Source organism: Ylistrum balloti, unplaced genomic scaffold (assembly GCF_031769215.1).
Source record: "Ylistrum balloti isolate Yb309-2 unplaced genomic scaffold, AGI_CSIRO_Ybal_v1 Utg369858, whole genome shotgun sequence".
NCBI classification, from domain to species: domain Eukaryota; kingdom Metazoa; phylum Mollusca; class Bivalvia; order Pectinida; family Pectinidae; genus Ylistrum; species Ylistrum balloti.
The window spans coordinates 487,219-510,477 of record NW_026782007.1 but is presented as its reverse complement, the minus strand read 5'-3'; the positions used below and the strand labels follow the sequence as shown (position 1 = coordinate 510,477).

At 32.7% G+C, this 23,259-nt stretch overlaps 1 protein-coding gene across 1 annotated transcript in view; it reads right to left on the bottom strand.

The window, feature by feature from the left end:
* The window catches only part of LOC132545854 (inositol 1,4,5-trisphosphate receptor type 3-like), a 143,107-nt gene that overhangs the window by 66,443 nt on the left and 53,405 nt on the right, over nucleotides 1–23,259 (bottom strand). Inside the window, exons 15-32 of the mRNA XM_060209525.1 lie at nucleotides 21,542–21,667; nucleotides 19,405–19,455; nucleotides 18,939–19,019; nucleotides 17,696–17,754; nucleotides 17,188–17,317; nucleotides 16,740–16,862; nucleotides 16,118–16,225; nucleotides 15,750–15,860; nucleotides 15,390–15,413; nucleotides 13,801–13,869; nucleotides 13,324–13,456; nucleotides 12,586–12,671; nucleotides 11,103–11,303; nucleotides 7,187–7,318; nucleotides 6,137–6,266; nucleotides 4,710–4,803; nucleotides 3,692–3,746; nucleotides 1,432–1,544 (exon numbers count right to left, since the gene is read on the bottom strand). Of these exons, the coding sequence (XP_060065508.1) occupies nucleotides 1,432–1,544; nucleotides 3,692–3,746; nucleotides 4,710–4,803; nucleotides 6,137–6,266; nucleotides 7,187–7,318; nucleotides 11,103–11,303; nucleotides 12,586–12,671; nucleotides 13,324–13,456; nucleotides 13,801–13,869; nucleotides 15,390–15,413; nucleotides 15,750–15,860; nucleotides 16,118–16,225; nucleotides 16,740–16,862; nucleotides 17,188–17,317; nucleotides 17,696–17,754; nucleotides 18,939–19,019; nucleotides 19,405–19,455; nucleotides 21,542–21,667 (1,826 nt within the window). The remainder of the gene's footprint in view (nucleotides 1–1,431; nucleotides 1,545–3,691; nucleotides 3,747–4,709; nucleotides 4,804–6,136; nucleotides 6,267–7,186; nucleotides 7,319–11,102; nucleotides 11,304–12,585; nucleotides 12,672–13,323; nucleotides 13,457–13,800; nucleotides 13,870–15,389; nucleotides 15,414–15,749; nucleotides 15,861–16,117; nucleotides 16,226–16,739; nucleotides 16,863–17,187; nucleotides 17,318–17,695; nucleotides 17,755–18,938; nucleotides 19,020–19,404; nucleotides 19,456–21,541; nucleotides 21,668–23,259) is intronic.

The following is a 23,259-nucleotide window of genomic DNA, read 5'->3' as shown; positions in this document are numbered from 1 at the left end:
AATTCTAATTATGTCCCCGGTATTTTATCACAAATGACAAAGCTAAATGATTATGTATCACTTTTTTAGCAATTACAAATTTCTTCAGCGGAGATGGAATTGTGAATGAGGATGTGTATTCAAGGAGTTAATTGTCTGTGGGGATAATTCATACTTACGCTTTACCCTTGATACTACAAAACCAGTGGACACCACGCATATAAAGATGTTCATTATTTAACACCGTAGTTTAAAATTTAACACAAGATATTTTCTGTAAAATAATCTACAAAATTTCTACCTTGATCATTCAATATACAGCACCAGGGGAAATTGCCACCTAGTTCAGCATATGCCTAAGACTACGGAGATCTATAATTTTGTTTAGTATACGAAGCTGTGCACCATTATTCACCAATATGACACACCCATCTTTTGATGAAGAATAGCATTGCTGTGACGGATAGTTTTCTGATATACATTAGTAGTCACATATATGCTTAATGCTGGAGGAATGTTGGGTACAGATTAGTACTAACTAGCAATGATATATAAGGCAACATCATGGTAAAACAATTTTTTTTTTTTTATTTTGAGGCTAAACGTACTCAGTACGCATAGCCTATTGCGACAGCCTTTCAGACAAAATTTACCGTTCCTGGCCTTCTCATTGCCTAAAATATCAAAAAAGAGTTAGAGCCCTCTAGCGGCAATTTTCTGCATAAATAATGATCTTTCAAATCGCTATTTTTAATATTTAGTTTTCGCAGATAAAAAGTTTGATTTCACTGAATGCTACTACTATTGCTGTCATTTCTGCAAAATTAACTCCATTGTTTTCAAAACTATCGCTTGACGTTAACAGTGTTTTATTTGAGAGTGGTTTCCAGAACCAACGAGGTGGTCAAGCTGGGCAATGGCAATGGACTTTGAATATGGGGATAGCGTAGGAACATAACTTGGAGTGTATAAAACATTGTACAATCAATAACAAGTTGTTTTTACCATGATGTCCCTTCAATATCTACCTCCATTCTAGCTATTTCTGGTACTATTCTTAAGGCTCTAATGTCAGCTCATGCTTGGTTCTTCCATACACAGATTTTTTTAAAAATAAAATATCAATCTATGTTAATTTTATTTATTTATCAAAAATTTTGTTTTATTTTCCACTCCTCTCCTCCCATCTTCTTTACTTCCAAAATTGACATAAATCTTTAACTGTCAACATCAAACTTATTTTCACTTTTGAAATATTGTTTTGTTATTCTCTTATCTGAGCATTTTTTCCCTAAAACATTTTTATCATGAAACAGGGTCTGTTTTACAGGATAGAATAGTCCCTTCATTTACTAACCTATATAAATATACATATGATATATACTCTATATGGTGGGGATACAGGTAATGTATATATGGCAGAAGATATACCTAATGCTGTATTGTTCTTACCCTAAGTTCTTGCTGAGGTCAAAGGTCTCGTACAAAAGAGCTCCGAGCTCTGGTGCTGGCACCGAGGTCTGATTTGCTTGTGTATGCGTGTCTTTGAACAAATTCATGAATTTCTGGAAAGGAAAAAGGTATTGAGTAACTTACAGGTGTTAAGATTTTTTTTCACTAAAGTGTGCCATGCTTAATACTTATTTTAGATAAATGCAAAACTTTTAAATTTGTCTATTTATAAAAACCTGGTTCTTTTTAAATGAGAAGTACTGCTTAGCTCAAGGCAACTAAAACTCTAAAGATATGACATAAAAGAATTTTTTTTTTTAAATATTTGTAAAATACACAAATATCCCTTCTTCCTGCCAACATCTTATATAAACATATACATTATCAGCTTTCCACCAATTTTACTTAAAAAATGATCTGACAGTCGTCAAAATAAATTTTGAATATAGATTCCTCCAATATAACAAAATTTTTAAAAAAGACTTGTTCTCCAGTCAACATTTGTGTGTTAGTTCATCACAGCAAATCCAGATCAATGCCAAATGTTCTACTTCTAATATTAGGTAATTTTTCTAGGTTTTCTCCTACTAGTTACTGGTTACAGAATTCTTACTGTCAATTAGCACCACCAATCTCCAATCAAATCCATTAACATGACACAATTTTTATCACTCTTCAAATCAGCTGATTATCAAATTTCACGAAAAAAAAAACAAACAAATGGAACAAAACTGAAAACAATGTCACAACACAATTTGCAAAAACATAATCCAAACTGAAAATATTATAAGTACTTGTTTCAGTTTGAAGTATTTTGTTTTTCTAATATTTTCAATTTTATTAACCTTTCAGATAATTTGGCCTAAAATATACCATGACTTCTGTATAACTATCTTTGACCTGTAAAAGAAGGACACCATAAATAATATTATACCATAAGTTAAATTGATAAAGTGTAAAGTGTAGTTAAAATCTCCAGGTTTTAGCTCAGTCTAAAGATATCCAAGAAATCTAGTTATTACACTTTACAATCATCAATGGACAAAAGATATCACTAGATAGTAAAACTCAACGAAATATAAACTGTATTTAAAACCCAACAGAAATAAGCATGGAAGGAAGTCATGGAGAATTCAGTGACAATTTTCTGAAGATGAAGGTATACCACAACAAGTACTAATTATAATGGGGACAATTACATGTGTCCCTCTCACAGTTGTAATTGACACCCATCTTATCAACTCAGAAAATGAATGTCTCCATTGTGTTTCTGTGTGTAAAACCACACCTAGATACCAATTTGATTGAAAATTGGACAATACCTAAATTTTAACCAATCGGGAGCAAAAAATGAATGTCACCATTGTGTTTCTGGTGTAACAATACATATACATACCAATTTTCATAGAAACCAGACACTATATTAATATCAACCAGTCAGAAGCCATTATATGGCAGCCATCTTGTACAAGCAGAAAAAGAATGTTAACATTGTTGTTCCTATACATAAACCACACTTACACATAAATTTTCATGGAAGTAAGAGTTATCTAAATTTTCACCAAATTTTGACCAAGCAGAGGCCGCAGTTGAATCGTCCAAAGATACTTCAACCAATCAGAAGTTGCTATGATGAATCCTTCTTATCCAATCAGAAAACAGTTGTCACAATAGTCATTCTGGTATAAAACCATACCTGAATACCAATTTTAATGGAAATTGGAAGATTTCTACATTCCAGCCAAACAGTAACCGCTATATGGTGGCCACAGTTTTCAATCAAATAATGAATGTCACCATTTTGTTTCTGGTGTAAAGCTCCCAACTAGATACCAGTTTTGATGAAAATTGGACGTTATCTTAATTTCAACCAATCGGTAGCCGTTATGTGGCGGCCATCTTCTCCAATCGAAAGACAAATGTCACCAATCAATTTTTTATATTAAACTACACCTACATACCAATTTTCATGGAAATCATATGATGTATATATTTTGGCCATATTCAGACCAGCCAAGCTGCAGTTGACAGGCCAGTTGACCGATCGAAAAAAGAAAAAAAGCTCCTGTACACGGCCTCACATACAAATACTCCTGTTTCGTTAAATTCAATACAATGGTTTTCGAGAAACATTCTGGAATCCTCAATGGGGGAAGAAAGTGTAAGAAATAAGAATAATACTGTAATGCAATGTAATAATAAGAAAAAATGGAGCAAAGCAAAATGTCCTCCACTTTGTTTGGGGGACATGATTTCTTACCTCCAATCTCAAATTGAAAATGAAGTTGAAGAACAAGTTCAGCACTTCCAGAGCTCTGTAATATTACAATACACATTATTACACAAATCTTTTAAAAATCCAGAATTTTTATAAAGTACAGTCTTCAACAAAGTGCTACCTGACAATGTAATTAAGTTAGCCCTTTATCATTGGCTCTATGTTACACTGTTATTAATAACAGGTCACAGATTGAAGTTTAATTGCTTACTTACAAGCCATGATATTTAATCAAAGATAATGGGACATTGTGTGACGTTCATCGCAGACAGTGTGGTAAGGGCATATATTTAGATCTAATTTATGTAATTGCGAAAACAATCAGAGGAAATCTTATCACTTGTATGATGACTTCACTCATTTCAAAAGCATCATTTTTTAGTTTTAAGCATAAAAGCATGAGAAAAACAGTGATTTTTCCATCAATTATGCATCCTCTATTAATTAAAAATAAAATAAATATACAGTGTGATATGAATGTACTAATATTGTGTCATCAACTGTAGCCATGAACATGAAAATGTTAATATAACATACTACAAATGATACAAAGTCTTGATGTATGAAAGGTTTTTTTATAGTCCCTTGAACTTCACAACACCAAAGTTAGACTGTATTGGCGACTTATTGATTATCTGAACATCAGTTTCTTAAATTCCATTTTAGTTTTACAGTACCGTTGGTCAAATTCATATACAGGGGATATAACTGCTATATTTGCGGTCAATAAAGATAGTGTGAAAATAAGAACCCAGTAAACATATCATTAGCACAGAGAACTTGAAAAACTATACATTATAGATTGTATGATAGAAATATAATATTTAATTTACCATTTGACAACCTAGCCGTCACATCTCTTGTGTGTTCTAAGCAGGTACTCTCTACCTCAAAAAGTACCCAAATAATCTATATTGTCATTATATACCTGGTACAATGACAATACAGACTCCACCTAAGTGTACTGATTGACCTTGTGAACCTTGACCTGTGTACTTACTGACACTTTGCGTCCACCACTGCCTGGGTCTCTGGACTCCTCTGGTAACGGCCATATTGGTTGAAGTGTTTCATCACCTCCTCCCCTTCCTTACCTATAACACAGAAATAGGTAAGCGATGGGAAATATCATATTATCTTTTTCAAAATCCTATCAAGATCACTTCATGACTTTCAAACAAAACAAAAAGTTTACCAGTTAATGGATAGAAAATCTGACTTAGACCTGAGTCTTGATTAAAAAGGACCTTACATTAAATAAATTCTTGTTTTCTCCCTTTTTAAGGGAGTGGGTGGGTAGAGGTTCAAGGGGAGGGGGGAGGGTATTTCCCCCCAAATACCAAACTACTTTATGATGAATGATGAAATGAAATTTTCACTGTTCAGAGATACAAAATTTTTCATTGTTTCCTACTAAACCTAGACCCCAGTTTTTAGATTTGAACCATTTTCTTCCCTTTATAACAAATCATCCTTCAAATGTACAGAATTTACCTTCATTTTTGACCTTATGACAAAAGTTTTTGGTAAATTAGTAAATTGACTTTTTTTCAAAGAAGTGGCTTGGTTATCTTAATAATCAATTTTAACAACTTCCAATCATAGTGCATCACCATGTAAAATTTCAGAAATATGAATGATCTGGTTTCTGGGGAAATCTCAAGAAATGATGGTTTGTTTGCTAGGTTTATCTGCCCAAGAACTACCAGAGTGAGGCAGGGTATCCATGTCATACCTGTGTCTACCCCATTGAACAACATGTTGAGGGCTAGCCCTATCACATGCTGTCCAGTGCAACAGGGGTAAAATGTTTTTTAAGGGACATAACTGAGACAGCACTCAATAATCCTAACATACTGCTCCTAACATCAATCTGAAAATTGCAGGAGACATGTCAAAATTTGTCCTATAAAACATGAGTTGGGTTGGTTTTGTATTGTTTAACATCCTATCAATATCTACAGTCATTTAAGGATGGTATCCTGATGTACGTGAGATGAGTGTCATGTACTGTATAGGTGTTTAAAATTGTGAGACCTTTACTGATGAAGGTAAATAGCAATTTGATTTCCACCTTACAAAATAATAACAAAATACGATATGTTTCACCAATTTACATTAACAATAGATCCCAGAAGTATCTTGGTGCCCACCATCATCTGATCTTCATTTGTTCTATAAAAGTTGTATATTTTCCATTCTTTTCTCTTGTTTGCTGTTAATTATATGAAATATAAGAATTCCCCTTAAGAAAGAGCAAGGATAATCTTCAATTGTCAAATAAAAGACAGTCGCCTGGCAGTATTTGGTTTTTCTGAGACTCCAAAAATGAAATAATGATAGCAAGATTGTTTAAACAGCCTACCATCTGTTATCTGTTGATGGTGAGCTAGTGATAAAGTTTGGGAAGATGAAGGATTGTTTTACCAATAACATTAGGGTAAGGTTTGTCATTCCGGCCATCAATTAGACTCATCAGAGGACCCATGAGTTTCTTGATATCTTCAGATTTATAATAGAATCCAAATGACACCAGGTAATGGACCAGTCGAAGGACCTAAAAAACAAGACACAATTACACAAAACAACCAATATATCTAGTTATATCTTGCACCTTGGTACAAAATCTATCATCATTGTAAAACAACGGTACTTTATTTCACAGCAATCACTGACGATGCACATTATCATATATTAGTAAGATAATATAATGGTAGATGTAAAATCAATGTATAACAATGATTTATCACAAAGATACAGTTCACATTATTTCTAAAAACAAAATACTGACATATGTCTCTGATACATTGATGTCCTACTTTCATGTATGTTAGTATCAGTGTTTGACAAATTTCTATACAAAGTACATCTTCAACTTGACCTTTAAACCCTGACCTCATCAGAGGTATTGCCATAGCTGACCTTAAGAAATGATGGTGTTAGAGTGATGACTTTGGTTTCAGGCACAACACAATTTGACAGGACTGAAAGTATATGCCCTCTCATAATTGGCTGGGGCACAAAAATCATGGGTAGACTAAGCAACTACGATATCAAACAAAATCTTAGATAGTCAAAGACACAGTTAGGATCTATCAAGGGATATCTCCAAGTCTTTGAGATTGACAGCTGCTATCTTATCTAGCCTGGATCTCTCAGGGATATCTCCCAACCTTGGAGATTGACAGCTGCTATCTTATCTAGCCTGAATCTCTCAGGGATATCTCCCAACCTTGGAGATTGACAGCTGCTATCTTATCTAGCCTGCATCTCTCAGGGATATCTCCCAACCTTGGAGATTGACAGCTACTATCTTATCTAGCCTGAATCTCTCAGGGATATCTCCCAACCTTGGAGATTGACAGCTGCTATCTTATCTAGCCTGCATCTCTCAGGGATATCTCCCAGCTTTGGAGATTGACAGCTACTATCTTATTCAGCCTGAATCTATCAAAAGAATGACAACGGCTATCTTACCTGTTTGACCAACATATTGTTTCCAATTTCTGACGCAGTCATGTCACTGTTCTTGTTGAGAAACCTGGAGATCCAGTCACTGATGGATGGGAAATACTTGTATGTAGTGGACTGTGTTATGTCTATGGCATCCTGTAATCAAGTATATACATTTACTGGCACGTTCTACAGAACAGTCGAGACAAAGCAACCAGTTTCCAGGAAACACACTATTGTCGTCTTGTTGACTGAATTAACTGTCCCATGTTAGTAGAATATAGCAAACTGACAGCACATCTATAACAAACAAATATCTAAATCGCATTATGTTGATAATTTATACGATAAAATAAAAATTCATGACCTTAGGATATGTAATACATAGATTTACTTACATCACTCTGGTTGATATATGATTTTCATAGGAAATTCATTAATAAAACACACAAATGTACATTTATTTATATAATATCGACTCAATCATTCTAGTTTCTATGTCGAATGTCTTTGAATCACTAGAAAAACTTTCAAAAACAATAAACATCTACACACAAACAATCAAAAAACTATGTAAAGTTTCCTCAGTATAACAAATCAATTCATTCAATTTCTCAATGCCTCCCCCCCACCCCTCCTACCCTACAAAAATAAAGGCTAATATGAAAATTAATTCTTAGAACAGCTAAAGGATAGGAATTCACTAGCAACATGAAAATAAAAATAATATTGGCCATTATTCTCAGAATGATGATTATAGAAGGAAAGTGTATCAAAGATGTATTTGAGGAAGTGAGGGTATTCTATATTTTGTAGTGAATTACAACATTACATAAGAATAACTTGATGCCATTAAACCAATGAATCAGTGTAATGGGAGCTGTAGATGAAAAATAACAAACAGCACAAAAAGACATTTTTTTCTGATTTAAAGGCAACTGAATCCTGTAACATGAAAGCAAATCACAGACAAGATATAAGGAAGGATTCCTAGCAAGAGGGAAGGATGATAGGGTTCATAACTGGCAGACACATGAAAACACCACATAACTGTACCAATTAAAAACACCACATAACTGTACCAATTAAAAACACCACATAACTGTACCAATTAAAAACACCACATAACTGTACCAATTAAAAAATACGAACAACTTCGTCATACATTTACTTACAAGGACGTATATATACAACGGTAGCACAACAACTATAACATAACACAATAAAACAACTTAGGACAAATTATTTCAAAATATTCTTTTTTAGGAGTGTTCACCAAATTACAGTAATTAGAAATTCAAAGTTCAGTGATGCTGAAGTTTTTATGCGAGCACCATTTTTTTTTTATCATATTCAGAATACATTATCATCTGATCCTACCATATATGGCTTTGTTAACAGAGCTCTGGACAACCAGACCTTCAAACCAGCTCCTATCAGAAAAGTTAGTAACCTGGTCCAAATGTCTTAACATTTCTAATGTAACTCATATATTGTCGTTTGAATTTTCATCTCATTATGTTTGGATATGCCTTTTGATATTGTAAATGTTGATTGAGTTACCAGACATTGAATAAAATGTGTTGGTATAAATAAAAAAAAATATTAATGTATGCTTGTATGCTTAAGCATACACTTGAAATAGCTATCATTGTTAACAAAGATTATTTTGTCATTTTGTCATTTTTGTTGTATAAAATGTGTTGGTATGAATAAAAAAACATATTTCCAATTAGCTAATACCAGATAGTTTCAAGGGGGCTTTCCCCTCCTCCCCTAACCCCTCCCACTGGGGGCTTTGCCCCTGGGCAATCTCTTGAAAGTATATACTCCTACAATACATTTGCTTTGCTAAGTCAGTCACATGCATTTATTGTAATGACAACAAATATTACACAATGACAACAAGTATTTACATCATGTATGCATTTATCATTTATCAATTTATCATGAACATGCATAAAATAAAATCATTTAAATAGGATTATAAGCATGCGACAGGCAAGACTATCTTCTAACATTACACAACTACCTCACCAACACAGCTATACATACAGGCTAACCAGTCAATATCTACAGATATACTTACCACAAAATCATGCTGGTAATGTTAGAACACACAAATATGTTAACATAACACACTCATGCTATCAAACAGGGGGTAATATATTCCATTCATCCTCCAGTCAATCATTGATAACATATTAAAAACATGATATATTTTACATATAGGACTATTCCTATCTTCATGTATGGGAGAGCATGTAAATTTGATTTTGTCATGATTACACACATCCAATAATTAGACAAGTGTATCAATTCCAACCGCAGTGTATTTCAATATCCTGCTTTTCATTATGCAGTCTTTCAACACATACACTAAGTGCTGATGTTACACAGCTAGGAGACTAAGTTTTTATATCTGAATGTGTATAACAGGATTTCCAATATACATCATACTTCAAGACATTTTAAAACATTACCATTGCTACAGTGGTGTTTAGTCAGTCTTTGTTCAACATTCTAAATATCAACTTTTGCAGATTTGTAATACTTTCAAAGATAATGTAACTGTAACAGAGCTTGTTGATAATCAAAGGCTTGCAATTATTGGGAAATACAATCCAGTAAAATTTGTTTTTAATGAAATTTTAAAAAATTCCAGGTTTTATATTTCTCGCTATTTTTAGGATGAAATAAAATCATGAAACAAGATACCTCGGAAATAAAATTTACAAATAAAAAAAACAAATTATGAAAAAAACATATGACAGAAAAAAATTAGATAGAAAACAATAGTATGTTTGATGTCTTCTGTAAAAAATATATCATTTTTGTATATATAACGAACCAGTGGTATATAACTCTGCAAAAACTGAAACTTTGACAAAAGTATCTATTACAGTACTAAGATAGATGAAAACATATATCTATTAGGAGTCTGTGCTTGTGATTATTAATCATTGATTTAATTAACATTAGTAATCAATTTCTGACTAACACATTGCGTAAATGTGTTTCTAACTGGTAAGGAAACGGTTTACATGTAAAGTGGATCAAACCAAAGTGCAATACTGAAATTTTCATTGGGCCATAGTTATTTTACATCAATTCATATATTTTTTTTTTTTTCCTAAAAAAAATTTTGGATGGAAATAGTGTTGAGTTGCTCGTTGATGTTATCAAATTAGAACACACAGACATATTGAAACTGAAAGAGTATCCAAACATAGATAATTAATTAAACAATATTATAATTCTCCATATTTTCTATAATAGTACAACTTCCTTATCATATATCAACTTGGAGATGTTTGCACCACAATCATTTATGTTTGCTTCTGTTTTTGTTTTTGTTTTTTCAAGATTGTGAACACAATACTGATATTTAATTAACGTTCAATAGCTTGATACTTTATAGGAAATCAACTTGTAACTCCTACCAGATCGTAAGAAACCTGACATTTATTTATCGATGTTTTTCTGAGGTATTTTACAGGTATTTTTACTGCTCATGCACACAATGCCAGGAACTTTCTCTATTCTTGTTACAGATTGTTTATATGTTTACAAAAGAAAATTTATTTCTTATTTTTCCAATTTTATTTTCATTATCATTATTCCCTTTCTTTTCATAAATTAATTTGCATTTTCCATAAAAGTATAAATCAGTACCTACAGCCAACTATATTTTTGTATATAAATAACACTCTCAAGAAGTCAGAAAAGAAATAAGGCTATACAGGTGTTCAATGGTAGACAGAGCCTAAAGATTCTACACTAGTTTGGAATTCATGCAAGTTGAAAGTTGATATATATGAAGCACCTGAGAGTCTTGATATATTTGGGGGGTGGAGGGACAGTGCGGTACATTCCAAACTAACAGTGACAACTCCAGTGATTTAGTTGTATTAAAGGCTCAATGTTTCCAAACATTTACCCAGACTTCATCAATCTCTTCGTCATTTTCGACTAAAATCATAGGTCCGTCACTAAGGGGACGTAGAGTATTATTTCTAAGAGATGATCCAAAAGACTTTATAGCACTATCACGACGACTGAGAGGTCTGCTTGGACGTACAGTAGCATTGACTGCATTGACTCGTGAATCTTTGGCACGAGATTCTGGACTTCGAGCATCCTGCAATATTTCATTTTACATTGATTTCCATCCAAAACTTTCATAGACGATTTTTCATGAATTAGTGCATGTAAACTAAATGTGGGAGTTTATTCTCAAATCAATACTCATTGTGAGATACCCTACAATCTTAGAAATCTTAAAATAAGCCTTGGCCTATTTCATCTTAGTTGTGATTTCATGGTTTAATTTTGTTACTAGCTTATTTTCAATGAGAATTTTTTATAATAAAGAGTATTGCCTATCATGATTATATTTACATCGAATTTGGTCTTCTGCACAAGAACATGCTGATGAAAGAAAATTAAAAAAATGAAAGATTCTGTATTCTTTTTCAAAACAAAATGCAAAATAAGAATTTCTTTGGTCATATTCTTCAAAATATCTCAATCACATGTATACCGTTAGTGATGAAGATAGACAATAATGATGCCTAAAGGGGTTTCACTTGAAAAAAAGAGTAACATTTCTTTTCAAAATGACAAAACAAACAGCAGCAATCTAAAATACAATACTTTTCAAAAGTTCTTTTATCACTTATAACATTCAAAATTTATATTGACATAAAGACAGAAATAAAGAAACATGATAAATTTCAAGTCTACTTTTGTGGAAAAACTGCAACATAATTATTTTTAAACTTGTATCAAAAAATTCTGTTGAACATTTGTTATCTTAAACCTTGATTTCTTAATTATCTGCACATTGTGCTGTTTAATATATCTGACCACAGGACTTGCTGGGCCAGTGTCCACAAGCTTGAGAGCCCCCTCTTCATCAAGGCTGCACCTACCCTCTGGCAGACCAACATCACTTGTGTGATTAGTGTGGTGTAAATAGTCTCCCTTAACGGCAGAACAATTTGATAGACACTGATTGTCATATCCAGTCTTTTGTGTTACTTTGAATACTGTCTCCAAAAAATATGTATAGGAACAAAATTGAGTGAAAATGACCATCAAGCCATGACAATAATTCAAAGTACAAGATCACATGACAGTCATATAAAGGCTTGATATATTGCAGATTTGCTGAGTTTTAACTTGATTTAATTCTATGCCCACAGCCCAGATTGTTTTAAAAATAATTTCCCAGTCAGGAATTGATGGCTTATTTTCAAAAAGTACTTACTTGAGAGACTGGCTTTTTTTATTTAAGATTTTAGGGTTTACACTATGGATAGATAGATAAGTCAAAAGTTTACTGAAATGTAATTACAATACAAAACATTAAATCAGTGTTATTTATAATATAGAAAAAAACTAATTGGGAGATAACCTACCTCAAACTGATCAATTTCGTCATAAATATACGACAGCTTCACACGATCAATCACAGAGTGGTTGTCACCGATGTCAACAAACATGGCTGCCAAAGGAAAGTAAGTGTGTTATAAATTTATAAAAAAAAAGTGTCTGAAATTTTTTTTAAAAAAATAGACTTATTAATTTTGAGTTGATTGACAAATGCAGTCACTAAATATAATGTCTGTTCTGAGAGTTAGCAAAACAGCAATACTACATTGGATGGGTAGATACCATAACGGAAAAGAAACTTTTCTCCTGATTTTCCGAGTGGATGTAAAAATGTATGGGGTAACCACCCAAACCATGTGGAAGTCTAGAAAAATCTAATTCTTCCCACACCAAATTCCTTGTACATGGAGCCAACAGGAGTAATTAGAATAGGATGACATATTGCAAAGTTTGCTGTTTTCTATGGTTAAAATTTTCACACTTCTGCTGAAAGTTAAAAAGAAAAAGTCTTTTTTTTTCTGAAATCTCTAGCTAGTTTCAATGTCTACTTTTTAATAACTTTATTCCATCATTGCAAAGTGCTAAAAAAATCTGGCAACACAAAGATTCTGTACATTGTTTCATAATTACAGTTACAAAATATAACTACAAAGTTAATATTCATTTTGAAAAACAATGCCAGATTCCTATTTTCATAGGCTAGTAGAACACAAAATGGACCAGATTAAGAGTTAACTATCCAGATTCTCCTATTTTTGACTTACTGATGATAAGGTCACAGTACTGAGCACGCAGCTGATCTGGCAAGCGATGGTCACTCAGACAAGTGAACGCTTCTTCCCAGGTCAGGTAGTTGAGTTGTTCAGTGATGACTTGGATGGAGAAATCATTCTGACCCTAAAAGATGTTATAAATGGTTACAATACAGACATCTTCTCAACATGAAAGTTTACTGGATCATCACAGGGGGACAAAGACTTCTAATTATAGTTTCAATATCATTTATCATCTCTTGGTAGATTTATCATCTCTCGGTAGATTTATCATCTCTCGGTAGATATTGTTACAGATTTCTATCACTTATTAAGTGTAATTTTCACATCATAAAGGAGCCTGGCAGTCAATTAATCTCATAGGCTGGAGTAGAATTATACATGGACAGGCTATCACTCTGGTTTAATTGAATCATTTTCGCTTTAGTTTGGTAGAACGCATTTGCTGCAAGCACTGAATTGACTTACATGACACAGCATACCAAACAGCTCTAACTGGTGGACCAAGAACAAGTACGTCTCATCATTGTCATGACGCTGGAAATAAGAGAGAGTCAATCAGGGCTGATTTCAAAGATGGAATAGCATGGTCATTGGTACCAACCATATTTTGTTCAGATTTTTTAAAATAAATATAAACTTAAGAAATATTTTTTTAAACTCCAAAGTCAATGAGTATATGACATTTTTTTTCAAAATTACTAGGCGATTCAAATTTTCTCATGGAAACAAACAATATCATACAGTCCTATATCCGTTCCTTCAGCGAATTGTTCTTTGCTTGTCTTATTCAACTATATAGGCAACAGAAAACAAAACAAAGTGGCTCCCTCATCTTCCAAATTCGTCTGGTGTGACTTTTGACCTTTTCACTTTGACCTATTATAGCTAAAAAATCTAAGCCAGGTGCAAAATCTTAATCTGTCACAGGGTTCACTCAAGGTACTGTACTTTGTTTGTTGAACAAACACATTGACAAACCAAAGCATGAAGAATGAATTTACCATATATGTACTGCTTCACAAACAAAGAAAATACATAACTGCAAGAAAGACTTCCAATATTGTTTTTTTCACTGCTAAAGATTTGGTCAGTATATCTACATTTCCACAGAAATTTCCTTGCCTCATTACTTAAAGAATGATGCTTACTGATCTCAAACAACTTGATTTGTGACAGATGTTTCAATTTTCAGGGATCCAAAAAGTAGTCACAACATTATATGATTTAGTCAGTTGAAGAGTTCCAATGAGACAAGGGAATGATCACATTACAAAAAAGTTACGAACTATTAAGCTTTTCTATCAAAATCAACAACAACAGATACATGCGTTACTGCTACAACAGAAAATACTTAAAAAGATGTTCAAAAGTAATTACTTTTTAAAATAAAAAATTTTAAATGAAAAAATTTAATCTGTTAGTAGATTATGACAGATAATCTTTTTTCTTTTCTGTGGAAGAACGTCAGATTTCTCTTCCACTGACGGACACCATATCAGAATTTCACTTCATTATAACTATAATATAGAAAGAATTTTCTTTAAATGCAATCATATAGAAAGGTTTTAACTTGGTTTCAAAAGTAGGATGATGATTTTGAGGTCAGTTCTGAGAAGAGAATTCACACAAGACAATCATTTATATTATAACATTGGTGCTCACAGCCTAAATTTAGTCTGAATAATACCTAACAAGGAATTAGTTGTAACTAGAAATCATCTATACAAGACATGAATGAGGCCCCATATTGTAAACACAATAAATCTGATTAGTTGTAGAACTAGAACTCAACGTTACGATAAAATCTTCTCAGAGGTGCTTAAGATTGATTACAAAACGAAACAGAATTGAATGAACAGGTGGACAGGAGTCGATAACATTATATTGCCCCCTTCTCCCCCCACCCCTCATGGCATCGGCATCAAAATCTAAAAAGTTATCTTCATTAGTCTAAATACATCACAAAAATTACTAGACAAATTGTAAAGAAAGACAAGAAATACGAAACACTTATCACAAGCCAAGGAAACTGACAGTTTTAAACAAAGTCTTACATCATCTGCATCAGAGTCAGGTTCCTGAATTGAATTTGTCATCATGAAATTTAACAAAGTCTTCCTATTGTACAATATCTTTAAACATTCCTTAAAAATTACTTCCTTTATATGAAGTCTGAAAAAGTCTTTCATCATAAACCAAAACAAAAAACCCGCAGTATTTCATATTTATACATGAATTATAATTAATTTAGCAAAAAAAAATCAAATAAATGTATGGTAATCAAAGGTTCACTGCAACTGTGCTTAAAATGGCGAAGAACAGCAAGGCCTTCCCATGAAGTCGGAATATTATCTTATAAGTTTATGTTGTAGTTTAAATTTGTACAGACATTCACCAACAAGACAGGATCATACCTTTGCAAAATCAGCAAGTTCCATCCAGGTTTTACACATGTTGGTGGACACATAAACAACTCCCTGTACCTTCCCGATCTTCTGGCCCAGATCAGTGTTAAACACACAATTCTAAAAAAAACATGAGGAGAGTTGTACATACAACCAGTAAAAATATCCTTCTACTGTAGATATTTCAATAATCATTTTCATGAAATAACAGACGCTGTAAAATATATGAAAATATCTCATTTTTTTTTATAAAGCCTAAATAATTTTCACAGCAATGATAAGGCTTCATTTGCCAGTCCACCATAATGTTTAAAACAATGCTTTATTTAGTCAGCTATGAAGACAATTAGTTCCTGACCCTTAAATACACCACTTACCCGTGTTCCTTTCATGAGCCAGACCTCAGTAATGTACTTCTGGTTGTCTGCTATGGAAACACCATCACATACGCAAAGGACACTCAGAAGATCTAGGTATCTGTAATTCTGTAATATTACACAAACACAATGCAACATTACAAAACCTTAAGTAACAATAGACATTAAGGGAATTCATTACAATCAACTACAAATCTCATTTAACTCATCCCCTCAATAGCACAATAGCTTATCAAACGAAGTTGTTATAAAAGTCTGATCAAGCCAGGAAGAGTTACTTCCCCTCTTGAATGTTTCACAATGTTCTAAATATAATTATGATATAAAAAGCTTAAAAACACCCCCATTCAAATATTTCATCCATCTATATATTTCACAGAAATATCCCTGAAATAACAGCTATAAAAACATTAAAAGATCTTTAAGACATCCTTGTGATACATCATCACATTGGAATACTCTAATACATTAAAGTTCAATATTTTTTTTAAAATTCTTTAAAACAGTAAATGCTTCCAGACATAACAAAATATCTGACAAATTTCTATAACTAGGAAGGTTTATTTTCAAAGTGATATTTCTCCTACAGGGTCAATACCAAATAGAAATGCCCCCACAGTACCTTGTCCCTGCGAAGAAGTTCTACAAATTTGTCAATGTGTTCATGTGATATCCTGTCAACAATTTTCCTGTTGTCGCGGATCAGTTCCATCACCATGTGTGCTGCGTTCAGACCAATCTGTCCCTAAAAAGATAAGAAATAAATCACAATACAGGGTTATATTTCAATACATAGCGTGATAAACTGCTGTGACAAACTTCACTACCATGTAGTTGATACTTTACACAGTTAAATTTTGTTCAAATTTGCTTTAAAACAAACTATATTTAACAATTCAAAATTTCACAATTTAAAAAAAAAGGATATCTCACACAAAAAAATTTTTTGTGATCATGGTGATGTTCAGCAAAAAAGTGAAAATATCCCGACCAATAAAAGTAGCTGTACAGTATTTCAACTTCTGAACCAACTTTCATAGTAGTAGCCAGGTGCTTGTAGTACGACCTACCTCCTTGTACTCAAATTGTGAGAGGAAGAAGTCAATGTACTTTGCAATATAGAGTTCATTCTTCCTGCTGTCACCCATCAAGTAGGTGTACAGGACATCATAGGCTTCCACAAAGATCCGTGTCAGGTGACTGTAAGGGCAAGAAACACAGTTTCATTAAGTAATCACTAAGTAAAATTTTTAAACTTTTGAAAATCTTTTGACTTTTGAATGTTTACTATTTTTCTTGAAAGGCTCATAACGAGCCAATTATCAGAAAGTATTTCCTATTCCTGAATGGCTTAAAGTCGAGATCAAGTCAAATGTTTTCAGTTTATTTGTTTTGATGCTTCTCAACAATGCCTAATAAACATCAACAACAAATAATAACTACGGAAATGAATATTAAAGAAATAGAGTTTATGTATTATTAGGTACAGCTGATACTGCCAAGTGAATATTAAAAAAATAGAGTTTAATGTTTTAAATATTGTTACATCTGAGCCATTTAAACCCTACAGATACATACATCTGGTCAGGACTTCCTCTAAATGGGGTCTGTAACAGTTGTACCAATAACTCCACAATCTACAATACAGAACACATATATCTAAAAAAGATCCAATTTTTATAAAATATAGCACTAATACTGTACGTTAACTCTGCTTTCAGTAACTGAATACAGTACTGATTGTATACTGGTATTGACAATGATTAGCCAACAGTCAGCATTGTAATAACCCCTGGAAACATATACTAGTTGAAAATCCTCCCTAACAATTAAGTTGATGTGATGCCTTAAAATCATTAACTTTTGTAGGGGATTCATTTTCATTTAATTCAACAGTACTCAGATCCATGAAACTGTATGTCCATAAAATGATAAACAGATGAAAGTTAACATGATTAAAGTACTAGAAGATTTTTTAGCAAGGGTTTATCCACGAAATCAAGCTCCACAAAAATAAACTATTTTACAGTACATCTTAAATTGTACAAACTTTATTTGCAGTTGACATTTGAGTCCTAATATTGATGCTCAACCTTTGGAAGAGTTGTGAAAACATAGTTTCTTAAGCATGACTGTATCCTAGATATACACGATCTTCATCAAACATTAACAAAATTCAAATATCATCAAAGACTTTTTACACAGAGATGAAAGTGGCTGGCATTGGAAAAGGCGAAATCAGCCGATCGGCGGAAATTTTTCATCTCTGTTGTAATTCAACTATAGCTTTCAAACGTTCGACTGATGCATGAATTATCTTCCTTTGTATTATCGATTTGCCAATACCGGAAACTCGGTGCTCGTAACTGCTCGATGTTTAATTCTACAGTTTATAAGGGCATATAAATCGAAGGATTTAAGAACGAAGTTGATGAAGATTGCTTTAAATAAAATGCATCATCAAGACATACCTAACCCCCTCACCCCTGAAATTTTCTCACCGGATTTGCATCGATCTCAAAAATGACCAAATTTGTCATGAAAAAGGCGGAAATCCGCCGATCCGCGTAAATTTTTCAACTCTGTTTTATAATAAATAATGGCATCCATCTTTTGGTACATTTTGGTGTTTGATGTTCACATTAAAACTTAACCAATATAAACTGTGTTCTGAAATTTTGCTGCAGTCACTAGGTGGCCTTTCACCTGATACAAAAGAGAGTGAATTTTCATGATGCTAACAGCATCCAACTTTCAAAGTGAACTACAGCAAAGTCATATTTTTACAGAAGTAAGAAATTCAACAATAAAATCTAGGTACCCGGAGATTCCTCATGAGTTTTTGACGTTTCTTGCTTGGCACACTGTTGACTATCATGAATTCTCTCATCTCAGACAAGGCCTGAAATATTCAACCAAGAAAGTATCCATCAAAATATTGTATTTTTTACCTAACATAACAGTTTTATAATAGCATGAATATTTTATACAAGTTTATTTCAAATTACAAAATGTAAATCAGTTACAATTAAAGAAAAATACCATAAATTGTAGTCAAACATGCCTTGAAGGCCACCTCTGTATAAGACAACCTCTGTATTAAGGCCACTGGTTTCGTGTCCCAATGTAATACGTTTCATGGTAGTTGAACCTCTTATATAAAGGTCACTTTTCATTTGCTTTTATAATGAGGTTTGATGTATTAATAAAAGAAATCAAAGCCTGATAGACCAATGATACAAATAATGTATCATAATATTTTACAGGTCAAATCCAGTTTTACTTACAGTGAGAGCATCGTGGGCCATTTTAGCGTTCAATGTCAAACCACTGTTTTTCTGTAAAAAAATATCACACAATATTTTTAAAGAATATCTGTAACTAACACTAACATCTTCCTTTTTGTTCGGCGTGAAGAACAAAGTCTTCTGGGAACACTTTCTTCTGATTGGTAATACATACTAAATAGATGTTCTTACATCACAACCATTTAAAAACTTTATGTGACTTTATCATAGTTTATCAGACAAAGTACCGATGTGAAGTGTATTTGTACTTAGATATACAGTGTAATCAGGCAAGTCTATGGGCCCCCTCATCCCTATTTAGTACTGTCCTGCTACAGCATATCTAGATGGCATGATTTGAAAAAAAATATGGGGCTTATAACATAAAACAGTATATAACATTACTCTTCAAAATGAAAAAAAAAAGTGGGTAATACATTAATGTTTTTATTTCTATGTAAAAAACATTAACGATAAGGTTCTTGAGATAAAACATTGACTCAAAACAAGACAGGCAAATGGACAAATATGGACAACACTATATGATCCCTAATAAAATGATTAGGGCATAAACATGTTTAATACTACAAATTCATGTATCATTATACAAAAATGATGGTTCTATTGATATTGTCAGAGAGTGTTGAAGAAGCTAATGGCTACCTGAATATTGACAGTAAAGGTATTGTACCTCTTGGGAATACATGTATATGTATAAATATATATATATTAATTTACTCCAGAAGCTGTGCCGAGCTGATATTCAGTGACATTATGTCCAATTAGTTGTTTCCAGTCACCTAAATACCATTCTACTAATATAGAGCAACTATGTCTCATGTCTATTTGTGATAAAATATTCAACATCCTTAGCAACAGTAAAAACAGAAACTAGAGCAGGCTTTTGACATGTCCTTAAATATTCATGTGTCCCTTCATGCCTGCGAATAAAACTGACAATCAATGGATAGTCTACAAACAGATGTATTTTGTACAAATTTAAATGACACAATTGGACACCTAATTTAGTATGGATTATAATCATCTCTGGTTAGGGAATGGAAACAGAAACCCTTCTTTATTCAATTTCATAACAACAGAAAGTGTTTGTTTGTTGGCTAGTTTTAGTTCCCTAGCAAAGATCATTTTCAGGCAGGACCTCCTTGAGACTGGTGGCTACTTCACTGAACATCATGCAGGAGGCACATTTCATGTTATCCAGACCAATTAGGGTAAGATGCCGCAAGGATTAAACCATAGTAGTATTGACTAATCTTTGAAACTCAAACTATCCTGGGCAGGGATCAGTATTAAACTAACACCTCAGCTCTTCATTTCTGATTAGATTAATTTGATATTCTACTGACCAAGTTAATGTAGCTCTGTACATCTTGTAATATACTGTAAAGATTGCATTTTCTGTTTCAGTGGTTTTATGAAAATCTTCAATCTTAAAGGATGTGTTTATTTTCCAAAGTAATTATTTTTTCGTGGTTTCATTTCACTCTTTACGATAATGTAGAATAGAGCAAAATGAAAATAAACTTCAAGGTATACAAGTCAATTTTTCTAAATTCAAAGTCAAAATTGCATCTAAGACATATTGGCAATAATGTTCACTTTATTTTAAGGTCTAGGTCAAACTTGAATTCTCACCATATTTATTGGACAATAAGCCCATGTCTGATAATAAGCCCAACTGTATACATGTATAAAGCTATTCAGCAAAATCAAAAATCAGAATTCTTTACAAAGTCCTGAAATAAGCCCTTGGTAAAGCATAGGATTACGAAAACTCTGAAAATCAGCTGTGTGATATGATGCTTTCTACCCCAGTCAGTTTGTGTTTTCCAGGAGACTGAGAAATGGACAGGTCTGCACTGCTGTAGTTGCGTTTTTATGCACGACATTTTACCTGGGAGGGAATGCAACACTTCTCACACATCTTTTACAAGGGGGTAGCCATCAATTCTAGTAATTATAAGGGACCCTACCTCAAAATGACCCTGGCTGTTCACCAGGTAATCAACAAAGAAGAAAAATGTGGCACTGGCCTGCTGGGCTTATTGCAAAATTAAAACAGTCAAAGTTGTCAAAGTTATCCGATAACAATTTTCATACACAACAAAGCACTTACATCCTTGACAAGTTTCTGTATGAAGGGCACCATTCCAGCCATGTAGTTAAATATCTCCACTAGCTCTGGTTCCACTGACTGTATGGTAAAAGCATCATCATACTGCTTCTCTGGAATGGCCCCCACCTGTAACCACACCCATACACAAATTACAATAAATATCAAAAATAGCAGTAAACAGTATAACTACACTCATACACAAATTACAAGACCCGGTAGATATCCAAAACAGCAGTAAACAGACTGTAATCACACTCATACACAAATTATGATTTGTATTCAAAGTAAACACAGTCTAAATGAAACTACCTTAAATTGTGAATTGAATTTTAGTATGTTGTTAAATTTTTAATACTTAGGTCTGAAAATTACATCCTAAAAAAAGTCAGCTTGATCATAACTTTTTATATTATTCAATGTAAATATCATTGTATAATCTTTAACCTCAATTTTATTTGTCACTAAATTCAAAACCATGCATCTTCTAAACTTCATTCAGAGGAAAAAAACTTTTCTGCCTCATGCAATACAAAGATCATAAAACAACAAAGGATTGTTTACGTAAACATATGAATATCACTGGTAATCTTATACTTCAATAACACTTTTCCTGGAAAAGATATAAGTACCCTGTTACTTCAGTAAGTCATTAATACAGCAAATTATTGCAGTGTTTAAATTAATCTTTGCACTTCGTTCAAAATCATATTGTGGTAAAATTTGATTGTGCCAATATAAAAATGTTTACAGCAAGCAATATGTAACAGTTCATTTAGAAAAAATATATATCACCATTCACTGTGATTAAATACATATGCAATACATGTATACAACCTGAGATTTATGAGCAATCTTAATTCTTAATCAAATGATTGAGGTAAAACTACAATGATATAATCATTAATTTTATGAATATAAAGATAAATATGTGATTTTCTTCCTGAAATTTAAAATGATAGAATAATTAGTAATGAAGATGTTAGTGGGTACACACAACACCTAGCCATCCCCAGTAGAGTTTCCTTGGTTCATTTTCTTTCTTTTATCGCTACTAGTTTTCCTTACAATCTCACAGCAGTATTATCAGTAAAGGAACATTTTGGTTTTCACAAAATTTCTATTTTACAATAGAACTCTGTAAGGGTAACATGACATTTTCTAGGGATTTATATATCTCACTGCAGTATATTTATAGACCGTAATTAGGTCAGGGACATTTTAATTATCAGAAAGTTCTTCATTTACAGGACACAGCAAATAAAGGTGTTTTGATATTTCAGTAGGATTTTCCTATCTCACAGCAATACACTGTAAAAGTATGTCAATATTTCCAGGGGGTTCTAGTATTGGTTTATTTTTTTGGATGCATTAACATTAAACAGACACTATGATGATGAAATCAATACTATGTAGAGGTAAAGAAAACTATAGTCTGTTTCATAACTTTTGTGAATACCACATCCCCTTCTCTTAAAGATTTCAGTAAAACTGAACAAATTAGAAAAGCATAATTGACAGTATTATATCAACATTTCTGAGCAGAAAGTTGTTCCTCTTCAATATAAAGTCTAGGTGTTTTTGATGAAGTAAGGAACTAAATATTTAAGATATATGAAGACAGCACCAGTGTCTAAATTCCAGTTTGACACATTGAGTCATCATGCAACATTGAAAAATGAAAAGGACTAAAATAAAAGTATGACAGGAGAAGAGATACA